Source organism: Ambystoma mexicanum, chromosome 3p (genome assembly GCF_040938575.1).
Source record: "Ambystoma mexicanum isolate Mex_15411 chromosome 3p, UKY_AmexF1_1, whole genome shotgun sequence".
NCBI lineage: Eukaryota > Metazoa > Chordata > Amphibia > Caudata > Ambystomatidae > Ambystoma > Ambystoma mexicanum.
Window position 1 is genome coordinate 987,450,942 of NC_090925.1, and position 27,045 is coordinate 987,477,986.

The 27,045-nt window shown below is 48.9% G+C and overlaps 1 protein-coding gene across 1 annotated transcript in view; it reads left to right on the forward strand.

The window, feature by feature from the left end:
* Nucleotides 1-27,045, forward strand: part of PLCG1 (phospholipase C gamma 1) — a 1,097,362-nt gene that overhangs the window by 670,652 nt on the left and 399,665 nt on the right. Inside the window, exon 14 of the mRNA XM_069652272.1 lies at nucleotides 6,349-6,471. Coding sequence (XP_069508373.1) covers nucleotides 6,349-6,471 — 123 coding nt within the window. The remainder of the gene's footprint in view (nucleotides 1-6,348; nucleotides 6,472-27,045) is intronic.

Sequence of the window (27,045 nt, forward strand, 5' to 3'; positions counted from 1 at the left end):
GGGAGGCCGATTGCATTACCCCGCAGACAGTTAATCTCCTATTTTCGCCTACAGAAGGATACTTCTGCGAGCCAGACAAGCCAGATTAGGGGGCCCGGTCCAGTCCGTCTTCCGAACCCTGCGCATCACCTTAGAAGAGGTCACAGCAGCGCGAACCAGGCCAGCGCCTCCGTGGGAGTCAGGTGAGCATTACACGAAATCATACGAGTTCTGGGTCCCGTGAATTATTTGGTGGAGCAACCAGACAGAAGAGAGAAACAGCAAAACTATCATGTAAATCTCTTGAAAGGATGGAAGGGGGCCGAGACAGGCAACATGAACACCCTAAAGGTAACTGGAACAGACTCAGCCATGCAGGCAGTTCAATGGGGACCCCAAATCAGTCCAAAACAGAAGAAAGAACTGGAGGTCCAGCTACAATCATTAGAAAACGTTTTCTCGTTCTTTCCAGGAAAAATACATCTAGTAGAACATGTCATCAACACGGACCCCTCTCAAACTGTGAGAGTCAGACCCTATAGACTACCTGAAGCAAAGAGGGCAGCAGTTCAAAAGGAGGTGGAAGAGATGTTACGATTGGGGGTAATCGAACCCTCGGACAGTCACTGGTCATCTCCCATCGTCTTGGTGCCTAAGCCGGATGGAAGCATCCGGTTCTGCATGGATTATAGAAAATTGAATGCAGTTTCAACCTATCAAGTTTATCCCATGCCCAGAATCGACGAACTAATAGACCAACTAAGCACAGCCCACTACATCAGTACCATTGACTTAACCAAAGGTTATTGGCAGATCCCACTACGCGAAGAGGACAAAATTAAAACCGCATTTTCTACACCTTCAGGATTGTACCAATTTACGGTATTACCTTTTGGGTTGCACAGGGCCCCTGCTACCTTCCAAGCCTTGATGAACCAGGTCTTAGCTCTCCACAAGGAATTCAGTTCAGCGTACCTGGATGACATCATTGTATTTAGCAAAACATGGGAAGAACATCTAAGTCACCTAACAGCAGTGATCACCGCGTTGGGAAAAGTAGGATTACATATAAATCCAAAGAAAACCATGTTGGCGGCCAAGGAAACTAAATACTTGGGCTACCTTGTTGGACAAGGGTTCATCAAACCACAAATCGAAAAAGTGAAGGCCATCATGAGACTACCCATGCCCAGCAACCGAAAGCAGATAAGGGCCTTCTTGGGTTTCGTGGGTTATTATCGAAGGTTTATCCCATTGTTCTCCAGCATCGCCAGTCCATTAACAGAGGCCCTGAAGTCTTCCTATAAAGAAGATGTATCACAGAAGTTGTCCGCAAAAATGGCCTTCTGGAACTTAAAAAAACACATAGCCTCACTCCCGGTCTTGAGATGTCCTGATTTTGAGAAGGAATTCTACGTAAAACAGATGCATCAGGAACAGGTTTGGGGGCCGTACTCTCACAAGGGACCGAAGATGATTTGTTTACGGTAGCGTTTATTAGTCGTAAACTGTTACCACATGAAATGGCATATTCAACACTGGAAAAAGAATGTCTAGCCATAAAATGGGCAATTGAAAGTCTACGCTATTATCTGTCTGGGAAGACACTTCAGTGTTCACAGACCATGCCCCCTTGCAATGGCTAGCCGTACATAAGGATTCAAATCAGAGGGTTCTGAGATGGTTTCTGACACTCCAAGCTTACTGTTTCAAAACTGTACACAAACCAGCTGCGTTCCAGGTTGTCCCTGACTATTTGTCACGGAGTCTAGAGCAGCCCGATCGGCTTTATACCGGAGGGGGTGTATGTGACAACCTGACAGAAGCTCCAGGCACGGAAAACCCAAAGGAGGGTTGTTGGGGACAAGAGACAGAAAATAAAACAGTGCTGGATCATGAAAACACACCCATGCCCTGATATTCACGGCCGCGGCCGTACAAGTACAGACTTCATAAAAGCACCGGCTCAGGCAGCCGCAGGAAAAGACATGACTCATGTAAATAGTTTACACATCAAAGGCAACACATTCCCTCTGAAGTCAGCGCCGGCTCAGGCAGCCGAGGGAAAAACTTGTTTAAGCTGTCTTCAGATTAAGGGCAGCAAGTTCCTTTCGAAGTCAAATCACAGTTATAATGACCGGAACAGAAAACCATACGAGCGGGTTAGTAAACAAAAGAGTGCGCCACAGAAAACTGTAGAAGACAGCATTATGGTATCACAGAACTTACCGTGTACTTTTACAATGAAAACCAGCGTTCTCCACGAAGCACCAGTGCGGGCTCCATTATGGCGACCAGGATCCTCCAAGGAAGGGGGCGGGGCTTGGAGGGGGTTTTCAAGCTTTCGGGCGGGGAAGCATCCTGATTGGGTGGAATTGTCCAAGCCCCTATATAAGGAAGGAGATAAGGAAAAACTGACTGATTTGTTTCCTTTCTGTTGCAGAGGTCAGCAGAGGGTGAGGAAGCAGCCGAGAGGTTCCAGTGGGCATACGAAAAACTAAACTGTTTTTTTCTTTATACTCTAACTAAGCCTGCTGATAACGAATTTTGGACTCTAAATAGGGGTTCTTACCCAACTTAATTTTCTTTTGTTACCATTTTTAAGTCAATAAAGAAACATTTTTGTTAACCTAACCCCTGCTCATAGTGATCCCTTACAAAGGTGGAGTCCAATAACATAGCAAGATCAAGTCCGTAAGTATAACGGGGTTCAGCAACTAATCCGACAAGGGTCAGGCAAAGACACAACGATAGTACAAAGAAACAGGTTTGGCAACACGAAAAAAGCATAGACAAGAAACAGAACGTCCTACGTTTTTTCAGAAGCAAGGAGTTGGAGCGAGGGCAGGGTTAATAAAGAAGGAATCACGTGACCACTTAAGTCACGCACTCAACCGCTTCGTCTTTCCCAGACGTAACGGACGCCATTGTTTCCATGGCAACCGCCAGCTGTCGGAGAAGCGTATCCTTCTGCATGCCTTTCTTAAAGGAGAAACATGCAGAAAGCATCTATATGCACGCCACTGTTTACTTGGGCACTTAATGGTTTTTGTTCTGGCATGTAACCCGAACCTAGGACATTTCACCCCTTTAATCGTGACACTCATCTGCAAATGCCTTTAAGAGTAGCATCCAAAAGCAGCTCCTAGGTATCCAGCATCACTGAGGAAGCAGGAGCTCCCTCTGGTGCATGAGGACCTAGTGCACTGGATGCTACAAAACTAACTTCCACATGAGATGCAAAGTAGAACTTTAGAGGATCCATAATTCTTTAAATGTCTCCTACCGTTCTATTATTCACATTCCAAAACAGACAACCTTTAACTTCACATATGTATGTGTGCTTGGCACCAGTTGATCTGGGAGCCAACATTTGCTGCAGGTAGCTGTTAGTGTCAAGCTATCCAGGCTCTACTAGGCTATAAACTGGAGTATATTTTGTTACCGACTGATGATGGAACCTGCAACCCCACATAAATAGAATCTTTAACCCTGCAAAAGCCGTACCTTAAATGTGCACAGAGTTTGTCGTATATACCCCTGCTCTGCATGATATCCATTGAGGCCAGGAACCCCTAACGATGGCTTTATAGTGAATATCTCTGTACGGTTCCGTCAGTTAGCACATTGGCATCCAGGCAACTATCATCCCATAATCTACCAACACTCTTCTGACATCTGTCTCCTCCTTGAAGTCTTTAACCTTGACGTTCTCGCACTCACTGAGATGTGGTTCAATGCCAGCTCTGTCACTACTCTTGACACTCTTCTTCCTGAGGGCTACAAGATCCTCTCTAAGCCCAGGGCCTACTATCATATCCACTCAATCCTATTCTTCCTTCATCTGCAGGCTTGGTGTGTCTCCTACCCTCTTGCTTACTCTTGCCACCATCTACAGGCCCCCTGGCCCAGTCTCCCGCTGCCTTTTTGAATGGGCCGACCTCACCTATTCTCTCCTGACATCTACCTGCAAGCTTCTCCTCCTCTGAGACTTCAGCATTCATCTTGACTCGTCTGATAAGGCCACTGTACTCTTCCGCTACCTCTGTGACTCTTTCCCTCACCATTCTTCCCTCTTGTTCGACCCACTCAGCCGGACACACCTTGGATGCGCTCATCTCAGCAAACATCCCTATCTTTAACCCTCTCACTACACCTCTCTCCTGACCATGCTCTCCTCTCACCTGGAGCTTCTGGGCTCCCTGGCTAAGCCTCTGCCCACAACAGCATTCTCTTTCTCTGTTATTCAACTGATGAAGCGTGTGGCAGTCTCTCCTTTTGCTGCCACTTTCATCCCACCTGCTAATGACTCTCCCACCAACACAGCCCTCGCTATCCTTCCCCTCTCCATCTCCAACACCCTTGCCCCTATCATGGGGATCCATGTGAAACCTGCATACAAGCCTCGCCCTAGCACCTGATGAAGTCTCTAAAGATGTCTGCTCTATGAAAGTCTCCTCCAAACGGGTGCTCAACATTTCCTCACTCCTGCCTTGACCAATTTCTGCAACCACTCATTTGCCACTGGCTCTTTCCCACTTTCCCTCAAGCACTCCCTTGTGCACCCTGTCCTAAAAAAGCTGTCTGCCGACCCCTCCTGCACAGCTAACTACCGCCCTATCTCCACTACCCCCTTCCTGGGCAAACACTTGGAGAAGTTGGTCTTCTCCCAACTGATCCACCACACTGAATCTGTTGGCTGTCTCCATGACCACCATTCTGGCTTCAGTGCATCCAGAGGCATGGAAACTGCTCTCCTGAACACCTGTGAGGACCTGCTCTCAAACCTTGATTCCTACTCTCCTTCTGTTCACATCCTCCTTGATTTGTCCTCTACCTTTGACACAGTCAATCATGCCACCTTCATAAAACGGCTCTGTGAAACCCTTAGCATCATGGACCCGAGACTGGATTGGTTCACCTCCTTCCTATCTAATTGACCTTCCCAGGTGCAACTGAGCCCTTTCCTCTCCTCCATCTCACTCTCTACCTGCCGTGTCCCTCAGGACTCTATCCTATCGCCGTGGCTCTTCAACATCTACCTTGCGCCTCTGGCCCTCTTGATCTCCTCCTTTTCCCCTAATTTCCAGTGTAATGCTGATGACACACAGCTCTCCTTCAAGCTTCCCTCCACTGCCTTCTCTTCTACCTCTCTCATTTCTGACTGTCTGACTGCTATTCAGGCATGGTGCATGGCTAATGATCTATGTCTTCATGCCAGTAAGACCAAGATCCTTCACATTGGGACGCTGTGTCCCTCAACACACTCTGGCTGCCCTCCTTGCGTCCCCTCCCCTCACCATTTTGTGAGGCTGAAAACTTGGTGTCATCTTTGACTCCTCTCCCTCCTCATCCCCTCACATCACAGACCTTGACAAGAAAGCCTTCCTTCAGCTTCACCTGCTCAGAAGCATTCTCCCCTTGCTTACCTTCCCCCAGAAACTGAATGTCTCCGGAGCTCTGGTTCTCTCTAGGCTTCACTATTGCAACTGCCTCTTCCTCAATCTGCCTCTTTCCTCCCTTCAACTAATCCAGAATAGGACTGCAAGACTTATCTTTGGTCCCAACCTCAAGGACTGCATCTCTCCAGCCCTAAAATCCCTCCACTGTCTCCCGGAGGCTGCTCCATCCAACTCTCTCTCCCTAAATACCTCCCTGCTAGAGCCCTTCGGTCCTCTTGCTCCAACTCTCTGCAGAACAGACGTTTTTCCATGCAGCTCTGGAATGACCTCCCTGCCCCATTCAGACTTGAGCCGGATTTCCTTAAATTCTGAAAGCTTCTCAAGATCCTGCTCTTCTCTACTTCCTTCCCTCTCGCCCTCCCTTGTTAATGCCCACATCTGCTGCTGCAACTGGCGGTCTGGTCCCTTAGGAGTCATATAGGGCACCAAGCCCTCCTTGTCCAGTCTATACCAGCACCCCCCTTTCCGGGCCCCCTTCCCTGACTAGCCTGGTCGGTTGGGCATACCTCTTAAGTCTGCCCCCCCCCCCTTTCTTGCACTTAGATGGTGGTCCACCCTCAGCATCCCCTGACACTTTCTCCTACTGGGATCCCCCCAGCACTTGCCTAGCCCCTGGCCCTTTCTTTCCCCCCTCCCCCGCATTTTTATGTCCCCTCCTCGGACCGTCACCACCCCCACCACATTCCCCCTCTGCACTTCTTGTTACTGCACTTCTACGATCTGAATGTCACATGGCCTAGTAGGACCGTTTTTGTTGTTTATGTCCCCTGCACCCCGGTCCCCTTTTTGGCTTGTGGCACCTGGAAACACAATTGTGCTGTATAGTGCCCTTATAAATATTCATTGAATAAAAATAAAAAAGAGTCCATCATAATGTGAGGATGGCTTTTTATTTTTCTTCCTGCAGCACAAGAAGCTGGCTGAGGGCAGTGCATACGAAGAGATGCCGACATCCACTGTGTACTCAGAGAATGACATCAGCAACTCCATCAAGAACGGCATCCTGTACCTGGAGGATCCCATCAACCATGTGAGTCTGTGGCTTGTTATCGAGGAGTGGCTGCCCCTGCGAGGGGGAGTAGCCCAAGCTTTCTTCGGGCTCTGAGGCCAGTGTCATTGCAGCTGCCCTCTGGGACAGTCTGACGCGAAGTATAATATTTCTACCCTTCTCTTGGCAGTGGGAATACTGGAGGTGGGTCTTCTGTCCCAGGTTGGGTGTCCCTATTCAGGGGGCGTGTTTGAGCTTTGCCTTTCAGTCGGAAATGGTTGGCAGATCTTTCTGGACACATGCAGCCTATCTCTTGGGCTATTGTTTTAGAACCATTTTGAAGTCTGGCACTAAATACATTGCGACTGCTGTGGCCTTCCTAGTAGCACCACATCCTGGTACTTAAAGGCAGAACTGTGAGGGCTGGCTTCCCATAAAAGGATAATTTTTCCACAACAAAAAGTGACACTAAAGAATGGTTGTAGGTCAAAGGATCAAATCAAAAGGATTGAAATACAATAGGGTCGAATCAAAAGGACCGAAAACAAAAGGGTTGGTTTTTTTTTGTTTTTTTTTGGAGGGGTTCCCTCCCCCAAACCCCCGTTTTTGGTGTAAAAATCACCTTTTTTGCCTATACGGAAACCCAAAAAAAAATATACATTTAAAAAAATACATTCAACCCTTTTGTTTTAGGTCCTATTGACTCGACCCTATTGCATTCGATCCTTTTGCATTCGTTCCTTTGACCGGACACCCTAAAGAATAGATTGTAATATTTCAAAAACACTATTTGTGCCTTTATTTAGCTTTTTCACATAGCATTGGGGAGGGTTACAAAAATCAATCTTATGGCACTGGTGGGCAATCCACGGTCCTCCAGATATGTTGATATACAACTCCCATCAGCCCCAAACAGCACAATCAAAGGTGAGGGATAATGTCAGTCATAGGCCAAAGCATCTGAGGGTCAGTGCAACATAGCCCCAGGAAGCGGCAACTCGTGTCTGTGTCCATTTATTGCCTGTGTCTGCCATGTGATCGCGGCGTGGTCCTGCAGCTCCGGCCTGGGTGCCCCCAGAGCCGAGGCTGACACGTGCTGGGTGCCCCCAGCTGTTGTGAGACTCCCAGTGTTCCTGACTGTGCAGGGTGATGCCTGCACGCTGCGTGCCCGCAGCACTTGTTCCTGAGTCATGTGATCGGGACACGTGGCGTGGCCTGCCCCATAGACCGGAGGTGGGCCACCACATTGGCGACAAGGCGGTCTGGGCCCCTGCGCACATCCTTGTGCGGGTCGCCAGGAGCCTCTTTCGAGGAAGCGGGCGAGACAAAGGAGGCCGCATGGTGAGAGGTGGCAGTCGCCCTAAGAAGGAAGAAACATTTTCTTGAACATCCCCACAGTAAACTCCTCACCGCGGACTCAGCCAAAGCTTCAAGGATGCCAACAAAACCTACAAAACAGCCATCATCTCCCACAAAGCTAATTCCTACAACGCCCACTTGGCAATGCAGCATCTGACTCGAAAGAACTTTTCTCTATCCTTAGAGAACTAGAAAAACCCCTACCAGCCGAAACGCCCACCAACGCCAGCAAAGAATGGTGTACCACCATACAAGATGCACTTGACTCCAAAATTGCTGTGCTCCAGAACAAAATAATCACCAAAAGACTACTACTAGCAGATAAAAACTCCACCACCTCTAACCCGCTCCCTGCCACCAGCGATAACCCCAATCCCTTATTCCATTTCACACCTGTCACCCAAGAACTTGTATTCAATACTATCTCCAAACTAAAAGCCTCTAATTGTAAAGGAGACAAAGTTCCTGCCAAACTAATCAAAGCATGCGCCTCCACCCTGGCCCCCACCATTACCAAATTTGTCAACTGTTCCTTCAATTAAAATACAGTTCCAGCTTGCATTAAAGAAGCCTGGGTTACCCCGCTTCTAAAAAACCAAATCTAGACCCCACTATTCTGACTAATTATCGTCCCATAACCACGGTCCCTTTCCTACTCAAAATCATTGACAAATTAGCTTATAATCAAATCCAAACTCACCTGGAATCGCATCAGCTCCTCGGCACTAGACAATCAGGCTTCAGGCTGAACCATAGTAGAGAAACAGCACTTTTGGACCTAAAAATCCAGGTGGATGCCATTAGAGATACAGGGAAACTCTGTATACTCCTGCTGCTGGACCTCTCTGCAGCATTTGATCTGGTGGACCATGATAAACTATGCACCTCACTCGCTCGGGATTTCAACTTCTCCAGCGAAGCCACTGCATGGGTGAAATCCTTCTTAACCGATCGCACATCCAAAGTGTCCATGGGCAAAGTATCGGCCAACCCCATCCCAGTCCCCATAGGAGTGCCCCTAGGATCTTGTCTCTCCCCCACTCTGTACAATGCGTACACCAAACTCCTTTTCTCAGCATTAGACGACATGGGTGTCATCCACACCAGTTTTGCGGATGACTCCCAGATCCTCATACCACTCACAGGTAACTATGACCAGGACACTGCGACCATCAACAAAATGTACGTCATCATCCAAAACTGGATGGCACTAAATAGTCTCTGTCTCAATGATGAGAAGATAGAAATCCTCATCGTAGGATCCCCAGCTAAAATAGCGGCTCTCCGCCCAGATTACTCAGCTATTAATATCGATGGCACCTGTATTCCAGTGCTGAAGCAAGTGAAAACATTAGGAGTCTACCTCGACTACTATGACTAAACATATCAATGCGCTAGCCTCCTCCACGGCCTACACTTCCAAACGTATTGCTCTCTGCCGACAATTTCTGACACCAGCAAATTCCCTTAACTTGGCCAGGGCCTTAGTACTATCGAAATTGGATTACTGAAATGTATTACTACTAGGCACATCCAATACCAATCTATCCAAAATGCAACTTCTGCAAAATAAAGTCCTAAGAGCAGCCCTAGGAATAAAAAAATCGGACCACATTTCCAAGACAAGGAAGGACGCTCACCGGCTTCCCATCAAAGCAAGAATTATCTTCAAAACACTTTGCATTGCACATAAATGTCTGACCAAAAAAGATCCAATTTACCTTAACAATACTCTTTTCCCAAAAGAATACACCAGATCACTAAGATCCAATGACAACCTCCTATTGGCACCCCCTCGTTACAAAACTACTAGAGCGGGGGGCAGCAGCTTCCCTGTTCTAGCCCCTAAACACTGGAACACCCTCCCCATTAACATCAAAAAAGAATCTTCCTTCCATCGCTACAAGAAGTTGCTTAAAACCTGGTTATTCAACCAATATTAGTACTAAGGGACATTCCTCTGTGAAAGTGTAACATGCCAGTGAAATCTGTAAACTGTAAATATTGTCTATCTTGTTGTACTAGCTCGCCATCTGTGTTGTAATTTATGCTCTGTAACAATGTACGACAAATCTCTAAGCTGTCTTGTAACCACGCCCTGCTACCTGAGGGTCTGGGTGTGTAATAAATAAAATAAAATAAATAGTGTCCGCTATGCTGCGGGTGGCCCAGGGCTCCGTGCTGTGTGGGTGCACGGGCCGTCTGGTGCCGTGAGCGAGGCTGAGGTTTCGGGGGCTGCCGAACAGCACAGGCGGCCCCGATCAGGTGCGGTGTCGCCCGCATGCACCGACAAGCGGCGTCGGCCGCAACGTAGAAGAGGAGCAGTGGGAGCGCTGAGGCCAGCTGGTGACTCCCTCAGGTAGGGAGGAGATGCCGGCGGGACCTTGTGCGCCCGCGGTAGAAGATTAACACTGGACCACAGCGGTGTTTCAACAGGAAGGGGACGCCCCATCATCACCTGGTCCTGCCCGGGAGGGGGGAAGAGAAAGAAAAAAGAAATTAAAGAAAATATTTTGGGGGAGGGTGGCAGGTGGTAGGGGATCATGTAGCGAGTACAAAGGGAAGTAGGGGCCTTCCACGAGAAGAGGGGGCGTGGCCATCCGATACCCAGGCCTGCAGTGGTAGAGAAAATAAAATGCTGGAAAAAGGGAACGAATGAAGTGGGGGAGGCCATGGGTGTGCAGCATCGTGATCAGCTGCTGGCGGCGGTCCCAGGAGGGAGCAACAACGGGAGCAACAACAGGCAACAGTGGCTGGCCCCACATTCACTGGCCCACCAGATTCCAACAGGTGAGGATGTGCCCACCCCAGGATATCACCACAGGAAAAAGGGGAAGCCAGAGTGCCTAGTCATCCACACAGTTAAGGGGGAGGAGCAAACAGTGCAGCAGTACTTACAACGCAGCTGAAGTTATGGCCTGGGCTCCCCATTAGCCCTGAGGGTCCATCATTCTACGCTTCACAGCATCTCATCGCCTTTCACCAAGGGGAACCCCAAAGGGTAGCGGCTCCGCAAGGAGTGCCTGTGCGTCCCCTAAGTGGCTTCCAGAGTCCTCACCTTTCACCAAGGGGAGCCCCGAAGGGTAGTGACTCAGCAAGGAGTACCTGTGCGCCTTAAGTGACGTCCAGAGTGCGCAGCCCACCCATGGGCCCATCACCAGTGAGCGCAAGCGGCGGCACGCCCGGTAACCATCATGGGGGATGACGACAATGAAGGGGGTTACCGCCATAATGTGCAGCTGGCGCTGTTTTATCCGTTTGATGTGGTTGGTGCTCCAGCCAGTCTAGGACCCAGGTGGACGGCCTGGGTGGAAAACCTAGAACTGTATTTTGAAGCGGTGGAGATTAAGGACATAGAGAAACTCCCACCACTTCTGTACTCTGCCGGCCCAGCTCTCCAGAGGCTGTTTAAGACTCTGCGGCCCCTAAATCAGTTATATGGCACGCCCATTGCAGCCCTGAACAAATACTTCATGCCCATGGTCAACCGGGATTATGAACGGTTCAGGATGAGGTGCGCGAGGCAAGAGGAAGGAGAGATTCTCGGTGCATTTCATGGCACGCTTTGTGGAATTTCGCTGTCCTGCGCCCTGGGCAACATCGAGGATGATGAGATCAGGGCTCAGATAATATATGGCTGTAGCTCAGCGAAGGTGCGTAAACCAGTCCTCAGGGAGCCAGGACTGAGCCTCGACTGAATCCTGGAACTGGGCAGCGCCCAGGAGTTGGCAGAGTTGCGTGCCGCGGCGATGGACCTCTTCAGGCAACAGCTCAGGTTGGAAGCCCCCATGAAATGGGTTAAATTGGAGGAGGTGTCGGCGGTCAGCAAATGGCAAGGAGTTAGGCCAACGAGAAGAGGGGATTGGCCATAAAGAGACCCAGGTGCCACCATATGCTATCAGTGCGGATGGGACCGCCCGCACCTGCAGGAGTGCCCGGCCAAAGGACACGCCTGTGGGAGGTGCGGAAAGGTGGATCACTTTGCACAGGTGTGTCCAGCCCCAACGCCGGCCAGCATGGTGGGGCCATCGGCAGGAAGTGCGTCAAAGGAGGGTGCAGGGAGGAAGCCCCCAAGAGTGGCGACGGTCCTGGTGGCCGAAGAGCCAAGGAGGGGACTGTATGACTATATCGAGGAAGAAGAGGAGGAAAATGTGTTCTTCTTGTCCTGCAGCAGAGCAAGCGGCCAGTTTGATCCAGGCATTTTCTGATCCCCAGCGCCCGCCATCGGGCCCCGTGGTGTGCGGACTGGAATGCACCACAGTTTTATGTGTGCTGTGTTTTTTTGTCATAATAAAGGAGGGATGTGGTGTGTGGCCCATTAGCTGTGGGCCTGTTGCCACTTTAAGAAAGAGCATAATGACTCTGTCATGACACGCCTCAATTAAAGGGGCTATGCTGGCACGTGAGGGTCAGTGCAGCAGAGCCCCAGGAAGCGGCAACTTGTGTCTGAGTCCATTTATTGCTTGTGTCTGCCGTGTGATCACAGCCTGGTCCTGCAGCCCCGGCCTGGGTGCCTGTAGAGCCGAGGCTGCCACGTGCTGGGTGCCCCCAGCTGTTCTAGACACCCAGTGATCCGGACTGTGCAGGGTGATCCCTGCAACCTACACGCTGCGTGCCCGCAGCACTGGTTCCTGAGTCGGGTGATCCCGACACGTGTTGTATCCCACCCCGGTGACCGGAGGCAGGCACCACAACATGTAAGGAGCTGGCCAGGATTGCATTCTGAGGCATAGAGCACCCTTTCTGCACCAGCCTAAAGAGGTGTTCATTTAGGGCACCTTGGAGGTGTCGTTAATGTAGAAAACAGGCAGCACTAAATATGAAATGTTTGCTTTTCCGTAAAAAAAGTAAGTTTGTATGCAGAGAATATGTTTTAAAGCTGTTACACTAAAAGACCACAAGATGGCAGAGTGCGCGTGTAGTAAGCAGTCTAAATGCAAGGACAGTCTGAAATGTGTTTCCCTATCACATTGTCTACATTTCTACATTACAGAAAGTACCACAGAGGATATGTAAGCTAGTCGCTCGAGACACTTTCTGTACTGTAGAAACGTGTCTTTGCTTTTTGCATTCGGGCAGGGAGACACACAGTAACCATGCAATACTTCAACTGCACATGTTTTACATTCATTTTCTTGGCTGCTTCAATGACATCTTTCCTCCACTGCTCCAGTCACCCTCAGAATGAAGGTGGAAGGATTTGTAGGGGAAAATGTGTTTCTACGTGGTATTCACCATGACCTCTGAATCAGGCCCCAAGTGTTGCTCCAGAGGAGAACCTGAGGCCTCAAGGGAAGCTATTTTGTTTATTTATTGAACATTTGTATGGCACCTATACAGCAGGAAGTGTTTCCAGGCACCCCAAGGCAAAAGAGAGGGGAGGGTACAGGGGGAAAAGAACAACCATAACAGTCCTGGAGGCGTGGGCAGCATGTGAGCGATGAGGATGTGAGTCCTTGAAAGCTCCTGAGGCCTCCAGCAATATCCTGGACTAATATCCTGATTTCGCGACGAACTATGACAGAAATACACCTGCTAAAGGGTGAATATGTGGAGAGCAATCGGGTGAAGTGTGGCCTGTGGAATCCGATTCCTCATGGAGATATTAAGTTCGTAATAGTGCGCCCCTGAAAACCCCTTGCCAAAATGGCCACCAGCTGCGGACTACGCCAGGGAGGGCACCATTGGCGCAGAGACTGCCTGCAGCGAAATATCAGCTGGAACCGTAGTCATGGCATGTGGACGCACTGATCTCTGCTTCTGGTGCTACGGAACTGGAGACTTACTTACACACACCGCTCGCTGCCCAGCAAAGGCAAAAGGCTTTTGTCTGCCCGGGCAGTTGGGGCTCGCCAGATACACACAGCTGGCTGTGGGGATACAGGACAAATTGAGGACGGCTGCAACAACGAGCACCACAGCTGGCGAGGTGTGGACAGCTAATTGAGGACAGCGCCGACCTACGGACCAGTCCGCCGGATCTGATCTCCCACAGGGGTAACGGGAGGGAACGAACACTATCCGGAGCCCCGACACTAACTGGAAAGAAAACTCTGCGATACGCGGATTAGCATGATTCCCACAGTGTTTCCTTCGACCTCCAAACACCCCAGAGGTCCAGGGTGGTGCCGGGGCTAGGACAGACGCCGCAGGGACGTAGACCTGACCCCCCGGGAGAGTCATCGAGCTATGACTAAGGATGCACAAAGGAGCGCAGACTCCGGATAATAAAATCGGTGAGTGAGCGACAGCGCCCGACCTGCAATGATAGTTTCTAACAATCACCAAAAGCACATTCTATGAACGCACTCTGCCAATACATTACAACAAGACGCTTGCTGTGCATGCACCGTTCTTTCAAATAAACACTTGCTAACAAGATAAGTCCACAGCCAGAGACTGCAAGGAGTGAGCCCACTCAATGCCTACCTTTTAGGCTGCGGTTCTACCTCAGCAATATCAGCAGCTGCGCAGCAATATCAGCAGCTGCGCGGAAGCCACCAGAATGGGTACAGCCCGCACTAGAACGCATAGGGCGGACCTTGTGGCCTCATCCACACTGGTCAGCAGGTTTACCATCCGACACAAGCCTGGGGAAGAACAATACAATGCATTGGCCCTAAAAATACACAGGAATCCTTTACAGATGGGGAGGCCATTATCGAGCTGTGGACGTCCCGCTGACTGGCCAACAAGGGGTCACTACCTGGGGAGCGGTGGAGGGAAACCTGGTGGTCCGCTGCAAATGGCAATTGACTTTTGCAGACAACGCAGTTCTACTGGGCCTGACCATACCAGACATGCTGCATGCGCACTGACAACCGTAGTAACTCTATGCTACACCCCCAGACCACCAACGCTGTCCCCCCGGACCTCACGGCCTGCGAGATCTCAATGGTCGCCGGTACAACTCGACAGTGGTGAGGCGCGGATGCAGGGGCTCACCACTGTGGCAACAGTTGATGCCTCCACATAGAGGTGGCTTCTCCCTCTCTGGAGTCCCGGAGTGACCCTGAGACGCACATCGACATTCATCACAAAGCTGTGTCAACTCTCTTGGGCCTGACTTCAAGTGAAGGGCAAACATCGGCCCGGCGCGGTGCTGTCAAGTTACAGGTGGTGGAATCCCTGCTGCTTATGATAAAAGTCGATTTTCAGTGCTGTGCCCCGTATGCCCATGCATACGTGGCCTCTTCCCGCCCAGGCTCTAAGAGGCCTGGATATGTACAGCGCGGTCCGAGTGGCGATCCTGGACCCGGAGCTAAGAGACCCCAAAGTGCACTAATAATACTCTCCCATTAACACAATACCTCAAAGGTGCAGCTCGGCTACCCCTGCAATTGCTCCCACCTCACTCTTGCAGTAAGTTATCATGGTCAAAGACAAACACAAAAAGGCATCTACCCACAGTAAGATGGAGCAATATGCGAGGACCGCAACAACTGCCCTCATGGGGCAAACATCAAGTGATGCAGTGGTAATGGAGGTAACCATCTTGCTAAAAGATGTAATGATCGCCATCGCTAGCTCCCGCACCTCGATGTAGATGAAAATGGATGATATTAGCGCAGACGTGTCCTGCTGCGCCATGATCTACAGAAACTCTGGTCCCGAACTAGGGGAAGCGGAACAACCCATATCGAGCGCAGAAGATGGCCTCTGCAACATGGAACAACAAATGTCGAGGGTATTGGCATGCCTGAAAACAATGGAGAAGCGCGTGGATGAGGGAGAGGGTAGGTCACGACAAAACAAGGTCCGCGTGCTGGGGCTGCCCGAGGTCACAAGGTCCAAATATGGAACTATTCCTTGAACAATGGTTGGTGGACATATTTGCGCCTAAGACATTCTTAAACCTTTTTTCTATTGAATGGGCTCAATGCGTGCCTTGCTGGGACTGCCCGAGAAGTCAGAAGGTCCAAATATGGAACTATTCCTTCAACAATGGTTTGTCAGACATATTTGCGCACAAGACATTCTCAATTTTTTTTTTCTATTGAACGGACTCACCGCGTGCCAACAGGACAACCTACCCCAGGTGCCCCGCCGTGCACAGTCATTGCCAAACTGTTGAGTTACAGGAGCCGTGACATGCTGCTTCAGATGGCCCGGAGCAGAGGGTCGATCACGTATAACGGATCTCAAATTGCTTTTTTTCCAGATTACACCAGGGAGGTGCAGCGTGCTAGACACTCATTTGACCAGCTCAAGAAACGTTTACAGACCCTAAACGGTAAATATGGTCTACTGTTCCGGCGCAACTGAACATTTACTAAAAAGGCACTACTGTACACTTTACAGATCCACAGGAGGCATGGAAATGGGCAGAGCAACGTTTGGAGGGTGATAGGGTACCAGACAGAAACAAAGGTAATAACAGACCCAGGGCTCACCCCTGGGCCTCTACTGGAACAACAGCCACAAATGCAAGAACCGGAACGCCCACTGCCCATGGTTGACGACTGAAGGAACAATACCATATACAACGGGATGTTGATCCATGGCTGAGGCTTTGCCGAGCACAGATGAATCCTCGATCACTGGAATGTTGATGTCACGAAATTGCCATGATCCGCACTTATGCTGGGTGGCCTGGCGCCACCAGATTGATTGCGCCCCCCTGGCCCTCAAATTTGACTTAGTGGTGTTGGCAGGCTTTCCATTTCCCTGTTCATGCCACCGTAGGCAACGCGGATTGCGAGTTTTGGTTTGGTTACTGATAGCAGACGGTTTCGACTATGAGCATAGTTCGGGCGACAGATGCTTCAAGTTGGGGTGGAGTATAGACAGGGGGGGTAGAAGGGAGTACGAATAGTGGGGTCAAGATAATTGGTGTTTCTTGTTTTTGTTTACCCCTTAGATTCACAGTGGGTTTGGGAAGGAGGACCCGTACATTCACTTGCCCGAAACATGACACATATGTAAACGACACTGCCTGCATGCCTCTAATCACCCAGGTGCACCCATGGCAAATTCTCAGAATATAAGAGGGGTAAGCACGGCCAACAAATCTATCAAACTACTCGCGTGGAATGTGAATGGACTGGGGTCAGGGATTAAACAATGTCTTGTCACCCAATTCTTAAACAGACACTGCCCTGATGTGGCCTTTCTCACCGAGACGCACCTGGCAGGCACAACATGTACCCTCTTCTGTAGGACAAACTTTCGCACCTCGATCCATGCGGGATTCTCTATGGGCTCTAGGGAGGGGGGGTCTTGATCCTATTGCACAAACTCCTCCCATTTGTACTATCCTCAGTGAAGCAGGACCCCAGAGGTAGGTTTGTAATGATACAGGGCATGCTGTGGGGGGGGGGGGGGGGTAACCATGGGTATATTGGCCATTTATGCCCCGCCAGTAGTCACTGGAGATCTCATGACAGATGTGGTGGCCATAATCGCGAAATAACGGCCAGATCTGTGGATCCTCCGCAGCGACTTTAATGAAGTTGTGGACGTAACAATGGAGCGCACTCATATTCAGGGACGGAACCCCAACACGCTCACAAAATGGGCAAGTTTTGCGATGGCCCTTGGCCTGTGTGATATATGGTGGGAAACTCAAAAAATAGTCCATAGGCGCCCCTCTGCAAGAACGAACACAGCCCATTGATCTGTTCTTTGGGAAGGTACCCACTCGAGAGTCGGCAGCCACACTTTTAGCTCATTGTACCTTTCACAGACGGGAAACTCCACCCACGGGACCGCAAATATTAATTCCACTGAGGCGCCCATGTCTCCCTGTCACGGCTTGATTACTTTCTCCTTCCGATCCCAGGTGCATACAGGGTGACCACTGAAACCCTCCTACCTCGGGGTATTTCTGACCACTCACCTCTCTTCATAGAAATAGATACGAATAGACCCAATCCCCCAGCTACATGGATGCTAAAGAACTACTATCTTCGTTTCCCAGAGTTTGTAGACCATATGCAGGAAAAAAAACAGTATTTTAAGACTAACCCCAACACAGTTAAGAGCGCAGAGATAATCTGGGAAGCCTATAAGACAGTACTCCGGGGAGACAAGCAAAAAAAAGTGCTAGAAGCCGAGAGGGAGGCTGTGGAATGGGAGGCCAAATACATACTAGTGGCAACAACAGACATGCATCGATCCCTCCTGAAAGCCAGGAAATGTTTCCGGAACATTGTGTTTGATAACTCCAAGCACGCTCACTGGGAAATGCGCATGCGCACATACGAACACGGTGACAAAGCAGATAAAATACTGGCCTGGCTGGAGAGAAGGGATGAGGGTCACCGACACGTTAGGGAAATTGCCACAGCACAGAATGAAATCGTTCAACAGGACTGTGAAATAGCTGATGCCTTCGCGGAATGGTATGCAACTCTTTACGGGGGTCCGACTAGCCCAGTGAATATCTCCATATTAGAAGATATCACGATTCCCCGGCTATCCGAGACACAACGTACACAGCTGGATGTTTACATTACTGAATCAGAAGTTGCAGAAGCCATTGCCCAACTGCACACGCGGGAGTGGGGGGGGCGCTGGGTCCTACCGGATTTCCAGTGAAAACCAGGAAGTAGCTGGGAGGAGAGAAAATGGCAATCCCCTTTCATAAGATGTTCCTCTATTGCAGAGACCAGGGTCTCCTTCCCCTGGATCTGCACAAGGCCAGTATCATGGTGATCCCTAAACCGGGGAAACCTCTGGAATTATGTAGTTCATATAGACCAATCTCACTGATCAATGGCTAAGCCAAGATCCCGGCCAAAGTTCTTGCAATCAGACTGCAAGCAGTGATCCTTTCCCTGATGCACCTTGATCAGTGCGGCTTTATGCCACACAAGTCAGCACGCGTGAATATACAACGCCTCCACCTGCTGCTGGGGTGTGCACCGGTCCTTAGCGAACCCCTCGCTCTACTGGCCATCGACTTGGAATAGGCGTTTGACTCTGTAATATGGGAAAGTCTCTGGGAAATAATGCGACAAATAGGATTCAGAGACACCTTCCTGGGATGGGTCCAATTATTGTATGGAGCCCTGATAGGAGAGGTCAGAATTAATGGTTGGCGCTCCAGATCCTTTGCGTTGGGCAGCGGGACACATCAGGGATGCCCCCTATGCCCCTTACTATTCGTGATTGCCATCGAGCCCCTGGCTCTATGGCTTCGCCAGACTAATACTTTGATGGGTTTCCTTTGGCCAGGTGGCGAGGAAGGTAAACTTTCCCTATACGCAAACAACCTTATGGTGTATCTGATTGACCCGGACCGCTCTTGACCAGTAGTTACACGAATGCTGGAGCGATACAGTGAGTTTAGTGGGTTGCAAGTCATTTGGGGTAAATCGATCCTCTTCCCAGTGTTGGGAGGGGAGCATGTGATTCCACCTGATAGCCCATACCGTGTTCAGCGGGACTGTTTCCGTTACTTGGGAATTCAGATCTCTGTGGATCTCTCAGAATACATTGACCATAATCTACAGCCGGTCACAGGACGATTCTCAAACAACGTCCAACACTGGATGTCACTCCCCCTGACGCTACTGGGTAGGGCCGCCGTGTTCAAAATGCTGACGTTACCTCGCTTCTTGTATGTCGTGCAAAATGCCCCCCTGGGGTTCCCTGACTCGGAATTTCACTGGGTGGACGGTCTCACGAGGCAGTTGATCTGGGGTGGGGCATACCCACGAATCGCCCTCAAGACACTGCAGAGATCAGTTTGGGGGGGTATAGGATTACCACACCTCTAGTCATACTATTGGGAAAGTCAGATGATGTGGTCAACAACGTGTTTCGTGAGGATAAAGGGCTCCCATACATACAGGCTGTGATCCTAGGACTACACAATATGTCGCCACTTGTGAATCTTCATCAGCCAATCACTAGGACTTCCCCGCACACGATGGCAATACACACTGCAAGAGTGTGGAAAGCGGCACATAAACACATCGGATGGGACAATAGGGTAACTCTGGTGAAACCTCTATGGAATAATAGCATTCTCGCCGAAGTGTGCAGACTACCGCACTGGCCGAGATGGGTTTAGGCCCAGATTACGGTGGTGCGAGATGTCTTTGTGGAGGGTACGATGACTCCCTTTGAAACCCTAAAGCAGAAATGTGGCCTCCCCGAAAGGGAACACACCCATGCACTACACAAACATCTCCCCTCACTTTCAGATATGCCTCAATGCACCCCGTTGGAGCGTGTTAGGTAAAGTTTAAATGCAGTACCCTCTGGGAACACTACAAACAACTCTGACTACAGGTATAGGAAACCCAACCTTTGGTATAAGCTTGTACTACACAGTTTTGGTAGCATGTTGAGCAGCTAGGCTTATCTCAAGAGGGGTCAATGTGAGCTTTAGGGGAGTTACACAGAGATTCACAGTGACAAGTATTCAAATAAACACACTCAAGGGTTCTTGAATAAACAATTATTAATTTATGTATCAGTCAGAATAAGCCTTCTTCAGAAGGGAGCAATATAAAAGCAACACACAAATACACTTCAATACTATACACTCCTATTTTCTAAATCAGTAAAGACCCTTTTGGGATGGCCCACAGACACAACCTACACCCTCAGGTGACTTCAATAGCTAGGGTGCTGGGGACATTAATATCTTACTGTTTGCATTTAGAATACTGTTATCAGTTTGGTCAAAGGAAAAAGTTATTAGAGCAACAAGAGACCACAAATATTCTTAAGCAGGCAAATTCTTTCGGATCCCCTAAGCAGAGTCATTCAGCATAATAGGCTAAGCCAAAATCAATGGGGAAAAGTCTTGTATGGGATGACACACTTCTGGTAGATAAGTAGAAAAGTCTTTGCACAATATTTTAGAAGTCTTTGAAGAAAAGAAGAATCAAATGCAGGGCCACAAGCCGTTAGCCTTGTGAGTGGTAGATGATGCAAGCAACTCTACAGCAAGAGGTACGTTCTCTCAGACTTTGTACAATACCTTTGAATTGAAGAAAAGTGCAGCAGATGACTTCTGTTCCTGTGCAACTCTGCAGATCTCACTGTTCCTGGGCCTCAGTCGTGGGGACAAGAGGGAGGACTTCTGGGGACGCCTGCACTGGAGTGGGACGGTCACCGCTCGCAACCAGCAATCTTCAAATTAGTGGCTGTTCAGGGTTTCAGCTCCTCGCGTCTACCACAAATTGCAACACAGGGGTTCCTGGCTGTCGAGATGGGCTTTCCTTGCTTCCGGGGTCCCGCACTCTGTTGAGGGGGCTCAGGCTCAGTCAGTCCTGCTTCCTGGAAGTCTGGAGGATCTTCCTGGAGCTCTTGGCCAACTTAAAAGCAACGCACATAATCTGGTGTTCCTCTCCCTAGCTATAAGGTTTCCAGCAGCAACTATGTGGAAATTCAACCAGCTGGTTTACTTTGGAGTTGATTGGTTCTACCAATTCAAGGCGAGAAGTTGTCCTTGCAGGGGCTTCTCTATCGAAACGAATTTGGAGTTTCTGCACAACAGCAGGGCTTCACCGGGCAAATCAACGTTCCAGGAGTTGCAAGCCATAAGCCTTGCCTTTTATTCAGTTCTCTCCCATTCATTCCGGCCTAGCTGTCAGTCACCCAGCAGGGTGGCTGTCGGTGCCGGACAGTCAGCTAGCCAATCACTACAGAGTGCATTTTGGTCTCCTAGGAGACTAACCACAGGGAGTTTCGGGCACCTCCCTCACTTCCTGCCTACCCCAGACAGCCTGGAGCCAGAGGTGGGCTTCACTCGTGAATCCTGCCAAAGGCAAAGCGAACAATGCGACCAAAAATGGTTTGGCGCAGAGTGAATCTCAAGAAGGACCTTTCCGCATAGAACTGGCTAAAAAAGACCATGGCCATTTTGACAAAAAAGGCACCCTTGGGTGCTGTACTGCAGCTGCGAATGCAGCCCGCGGTAAATGTACACCACGGTAGCTAAAACGAAACCACTGCCACCAGCCATTCAATGAGAAAAGGGTAACATAAAATTGTTACATGAGAAGCTAGACAAAGGGGATACTAGGTAACTCCTCCAGCACCCTATTGTAAGATAGTGTGTGCTTGGTCTAGAAAGTTACAATTGTAAGTAATGTCAATTTCACCTTACTGCTCTGGTAAACAGTAGTTTATCCCAGAGAAGGTATTTAAACCTTTGGGAAATCTAAAAGACTTCCCTGTGCCACTGCACTGAAGGTGCTGTGTGACACAATGTAAAAGATGATGCCTATGGAGGTTGTCAGGCTCCATAACCAATAGAAACATAGCTCAGAAAACACATTAAAATACATGAGAGAGTGGGGAAAAAGGGTTTCGCTCTCGCCAGGTTAAAAAAAAATCAAGTCCTCAAAATAGTCTGCACTGTCAGGTGGGAGAGGGCACTTTTATATGCATCTTATGGGAAGGCCCACAAATCCGATGCTTCTGGCAACAAGGTTGCAACAAATTGACCGCTGTCATGGGGAGAGAAGTACCAATGGACCCCAAATTACTGTTGCTGGGTGTTACTGTTGAGGAGGTCACCAATCATTGGGAGAAACTGTTTTTGTCCACGGCGTGGGATTAATGAAACACAATATAGCCCAACGCTGAGGCTCACCTGACTGCCCACTTCTGGCGCATTGGTGTGCTGATGTGGACATGTATGCAGTCGTGGAACGTCTAACTTGTACAGCACGAGGATGCCCGGCAAATGCTGCAAAAATCTGGGCCAAATGGGAAGAAGCAAACGGACACTGGCACTCTGGGCAGGAGGGGTGTTGCATCGTGAGGCACTGTACTGATAATAATATTGGTGGTCATTTGTTACATTGTTGCCGCTGGATGTGGAAGGAAGTGAATGTCTTTCATGGTTTTGTGTTGTTAAAAAACGAATACAAAAAGATATATAACAAAAATACAATAACGGTCCTACTAGGCCTTGTGACATTCGGATCGTGCAAGTGCAGTATCAAGAACTGCGGTGGAGAGGGGAGGTAGTCCGGGCAACGGAACGGAAGGGATAGGGACAGGGTGAAGGGGGGGTGAAGGGAGGAGGGGGGCTCAGGGCCTGAGCAAGTACTAAGGGGAACCCAAGAGGGCAAGTGCCAGGGGCAAGAAGTGGAGGGGAAAGAGTGTGAGGGAGGGGTGGACCAGCCTCAATAGGCTGGACAGGGAAGGGTGCCCGAGGGCAGGTGCAGGTAGGAGGGGGTGAAGGGGAAGACTGGTGAAGGGAGGGCCTGGCCCAAGTAAGACTCATAAGGGAAACAGGCAACCAGTAGCAGCGGCAGACTAGCGGGATGTCTGCATTGCTTTGCCTGCAGGAAGGGCTCTGGGGCCTTTATGTGCCATCTTTAACAATAATAAGCAAGTGGAAATAAGAAAGATACGAGGGTCTTCTCTTCTGAATTAGCCTATTTCAAAGTGTATTTAGTTGGGGAATGCGGCGAGGCAGATGTGTGGGTGGTATTAAAGCTGAACTATTTGCTACATATGAATAAACATCTTGAAGTACAAAAAGAAAGGGGAAAATAAAATGGCTCATTTTGAAAACATTAAAGGGATGGATTTGCAATATCTGCAAGCTGTAGCTAGCTACACGTAGAATCCTATCGGTTCTGCAGCCGAAATCAGCCATTTGATATCTCTGTCAGGGCCTTCTTGTCAGCAGGGCTCTGTTCCCACTAACCGTAGAAGCAAAACAATGTTGTGCCTAACGCGTAATGGTCCCTTTTCCGCACATGAAGTATTCACATTTTTGTGACTTTAGGTTTGCACCTAGACTTGTAGCAATAGCCTGCAAGTTGTGCTCAGAGGGCGAATAGTTCTCTTCACGAAGTGGTATGTAAATAAGACGGTGACACACGGATTTATCAAAGCCCCACCCATCCCCAACCACCCTTGAAGTGAACATGGTCAACTGAGTGCATGGAATAGATTGTATGGTATCACCTTTTCCAGCCAGTGTAAAAGTTCTTGGTAAGCCATATTCAGGATAAGTAAGGCTGGAAAACCTCACTCAACAAATAAAGTTAGGAGCTTGAACTGTGACTTCCATCGTTTATAGTGTTAAAGTTGGTACGCCTGATTTATTTTAAGATTGTGCACTATTGCCGGGTTGTAAGAACACAGATGTTTACAAAGATGGCATTTTGGGGCGTTACAGCCTAAGCAGCAATGAGCTGGCGGTCTTGACTTTCTCTGGAGGGTTTAGAGGGACGAAGGAGAGTGGGAGCAGGACTCGCCAGTACATCAGAAGAAAAATTAAGAACACTAAATCCGAAATATGCAAAATATCAACATCTAGAAATAAACTTATTAGCAAGAGCTCACCACTGTACATTAAAAATATAGTCGCCGATCGGATGCCAATAGACCCAGCAATAAAAGTTGGTACAATTCCAGATGTTTCCAAACTTTAAAATAGTTTACAGTTTTTTAGGAAAAACATATTCATCTCGTCCCCAAGCAAAGATTTTACATTCAAAGACTCATGCTGGCTTGCATCCTTTACATTTTCCACTTCAATGAATCCTGGTTAGTCGGCCAATATTTGGTGTCGTGTGTCTATTTATTCAGTGCAAGGATTGGTTGCCTTTCAGTAGTAGCATTATAATTCATTAACCAATGACGAACTCTTGTTTGGCATTGGTTGAGCATTGTCAAGACCGTGCATTTACCTTAACCATGATGGTATGTTGATGCTACAAGCCAAGAACAAGAAACTGAGAGGAGTGCACAGGGTCCACTTTTTACCCACTGGTGGGAATTCTTGAACAGAAATGAATAAGTTCCCAATCTGGAACCCGGGCGGACACCTGCAGCATCTCTGGATAAGAAAGGATCACCCAGTGGCTTTCTAGAACGTCTATCCTTGCATCTGGCTTGGGTGAACATGCATGTCTTTGGTGCATTATAGTTCACTTTACTAGTGCAGCTGAGGGAACACGCACAGGCTGAGACAGAAATGGGTGTCTCACACATGGACACGGAGAGACTCAAAAACATGCAGAGATAGACCGTGATGGACACACTGAAAGACAGGTACCCACCCCTTACACATTCAGTCAGAGAATTGGGGCTGAAAGGCTTTTCTAGCTTTACAAACGGCTTCATCACGTGGAGACATTTCAAATTAATTACTTAAAACTATCAATTCCTGCTTTTCTGACCAGGAATGGGCTGTACCTTTCACGTATAGGCCATTGCACATTCCTCCTCCTTATTCTCCTTTGAGTGAAAAAGTCTGGGTTTGTAGGAAATGTGCGACAGGATCACCCTCTGGCCAGGAGGTCTGCTTTCTGTGGCTCTCAATATATCTTCTACTATAACTCCCATGTCTCTTCACCATTGACTGTGTCGGCTAGGGCTGACAGGAGGCGTATTTCAAAACATCTGGGCAGCCAAAGTTTGCAGACTCCTGCTGTAGCCGTAGGATACTTCCAAAGGGGCCTTGCAAAGAAGTCCCACAGGAACCCCCCCCCCCCCCCATCTCTTCCCTTAGTGCAGAACCCAGATTTCCCACTTAACCCATGTACAATGTGAAGGGAGCCCATCAATTAACAGGTCTCTGTACGCTTTCAGCCACACGTATTCAAGTAGAACGCAGAGGACATTTTTCCAGACCAAATCAGTGCATTGTTTCAACTCAACACGTGGTACATTTTATACTTTTCAACCTGTCCTTCGCCTCTGCTTGCTTTCCCTCTGTTTTCAAAACAGCCACGACCATCCGTCTCCTAAAAAAGTAAGGTGCTGATTCGAGCCTGCTGGCTAACGTTTGCCCTGTGGCTCTCCTTCTGCACTACTCTAAAGTGCTTGAAAGGGTTGTGTTCATCAGTCTTACCAATTTCTTAGACATCCACAACCTTCGAGACTCCCTACAAGCAAGTTTTCGCTCCTGTCACTCTATGGAAACTGCTCCCATGAATGTCTCCAACTTCATTGCCTCTGCTAAGCAATCAAACCTATCCTAATTCTCCTTGACCTATCTGCTGCCTTTGACACTGCTGATATATTTTATTTGTATCGTGCTCGTACACAAGGGTTGCAGATCACTCTGATCTTCTTAATACTCTTTCTTCTTGGGATTCACAATCAAGCCCTTGCCTGGATTGAATCCTACCTTGCACCTCACCAATGATCTGTCTCCTGGAGCAACAACACCTCTCAACTCACTCATCCAACTATTGGTGTTCCACAAGGCTCTGTCTTGGGTTCCCTCCTACTTACACTCTACACTTCTGCTCTTGCGGCCCTAATCTCCTCCTTTGGGTTCTCGTGCCAACTCTTTGCAGACAACACCCAGATCTTCTTCTCTTGTCCTGAACTCTCCTCTGACCTCTCTGTCAACATTTCCAACTGTCTCTCTACCATTAAATATCAGATGGCTTTGCATTCTCTGATGTTAAACTCTACCAAAACAGAGGCGCTCTTCTTCCCTGCCAAAAGCTCTCATCTCTTCCTCTGCTTATGCAGTTCCGACCTGAAACTCTCCCCTACTCTTCTTCAGCTAGAAACCTCAGCGTCATCTATGACCCTTCTCACACCTTCACTACTTTCATTTGCAAAACTGGAACAGCAGCTTGCCCTCCTAAATATTAGGAAATGCAGACGCCTCCTTCCTTTCAAAACCACCAACCATCTCTTTACCACTCTTGTCTTCTCTAAACTGGACTACTATGCCAGTATCCTCTTTGGTCTCCCCAACTGCGCTTTCTGTCCTCTTGACAAGATCTTTACCTTTGCTGCCAGGACTCTCTTTGAACTCCCTCACTTCACACCTACTTCCTTGTACCGTCACCAGACTGGATGACTGATGATGCAAAACAAGGCCAGATTTAAATTTCTTCTCCTGGTTCACAATTCTATCCACGATAAGGCACCAGGGTATCCATCCTCTTCTATCCAACTCTACAAGCCTTCTCGTAATCTCCATTGTGCCTCCTCGACTACCTTTGTGACTCCTCCCCCGTCCCGCCTCTCGCTACTGCTCTTTCTCTCTTCTTATTCCACTTGCATGGAATTCTCTTCCCCGGACATCCGAGAAACATTCCACACAGATTTGTTCAAAACCAAACTAAAGGCCTACCTCCTCGCCTCTGAGTTACCCTTGCTGCTAGCTAACATTTTTCCCTTGCCTCAAATCTGTCTCACTTCCTCTGCCTCCACTCTAGCACTTCACCCATCATGGTCATGTCCAGAGCACATCTGGCCGTACCACCTACCAGCACGTAAAAATGGGCAATGTTGTTTGTTCTTAATCTATGTATGTCCATTTATGTATTGTCCTGGTGAATGTTCCATTTACTCCCCTCCACA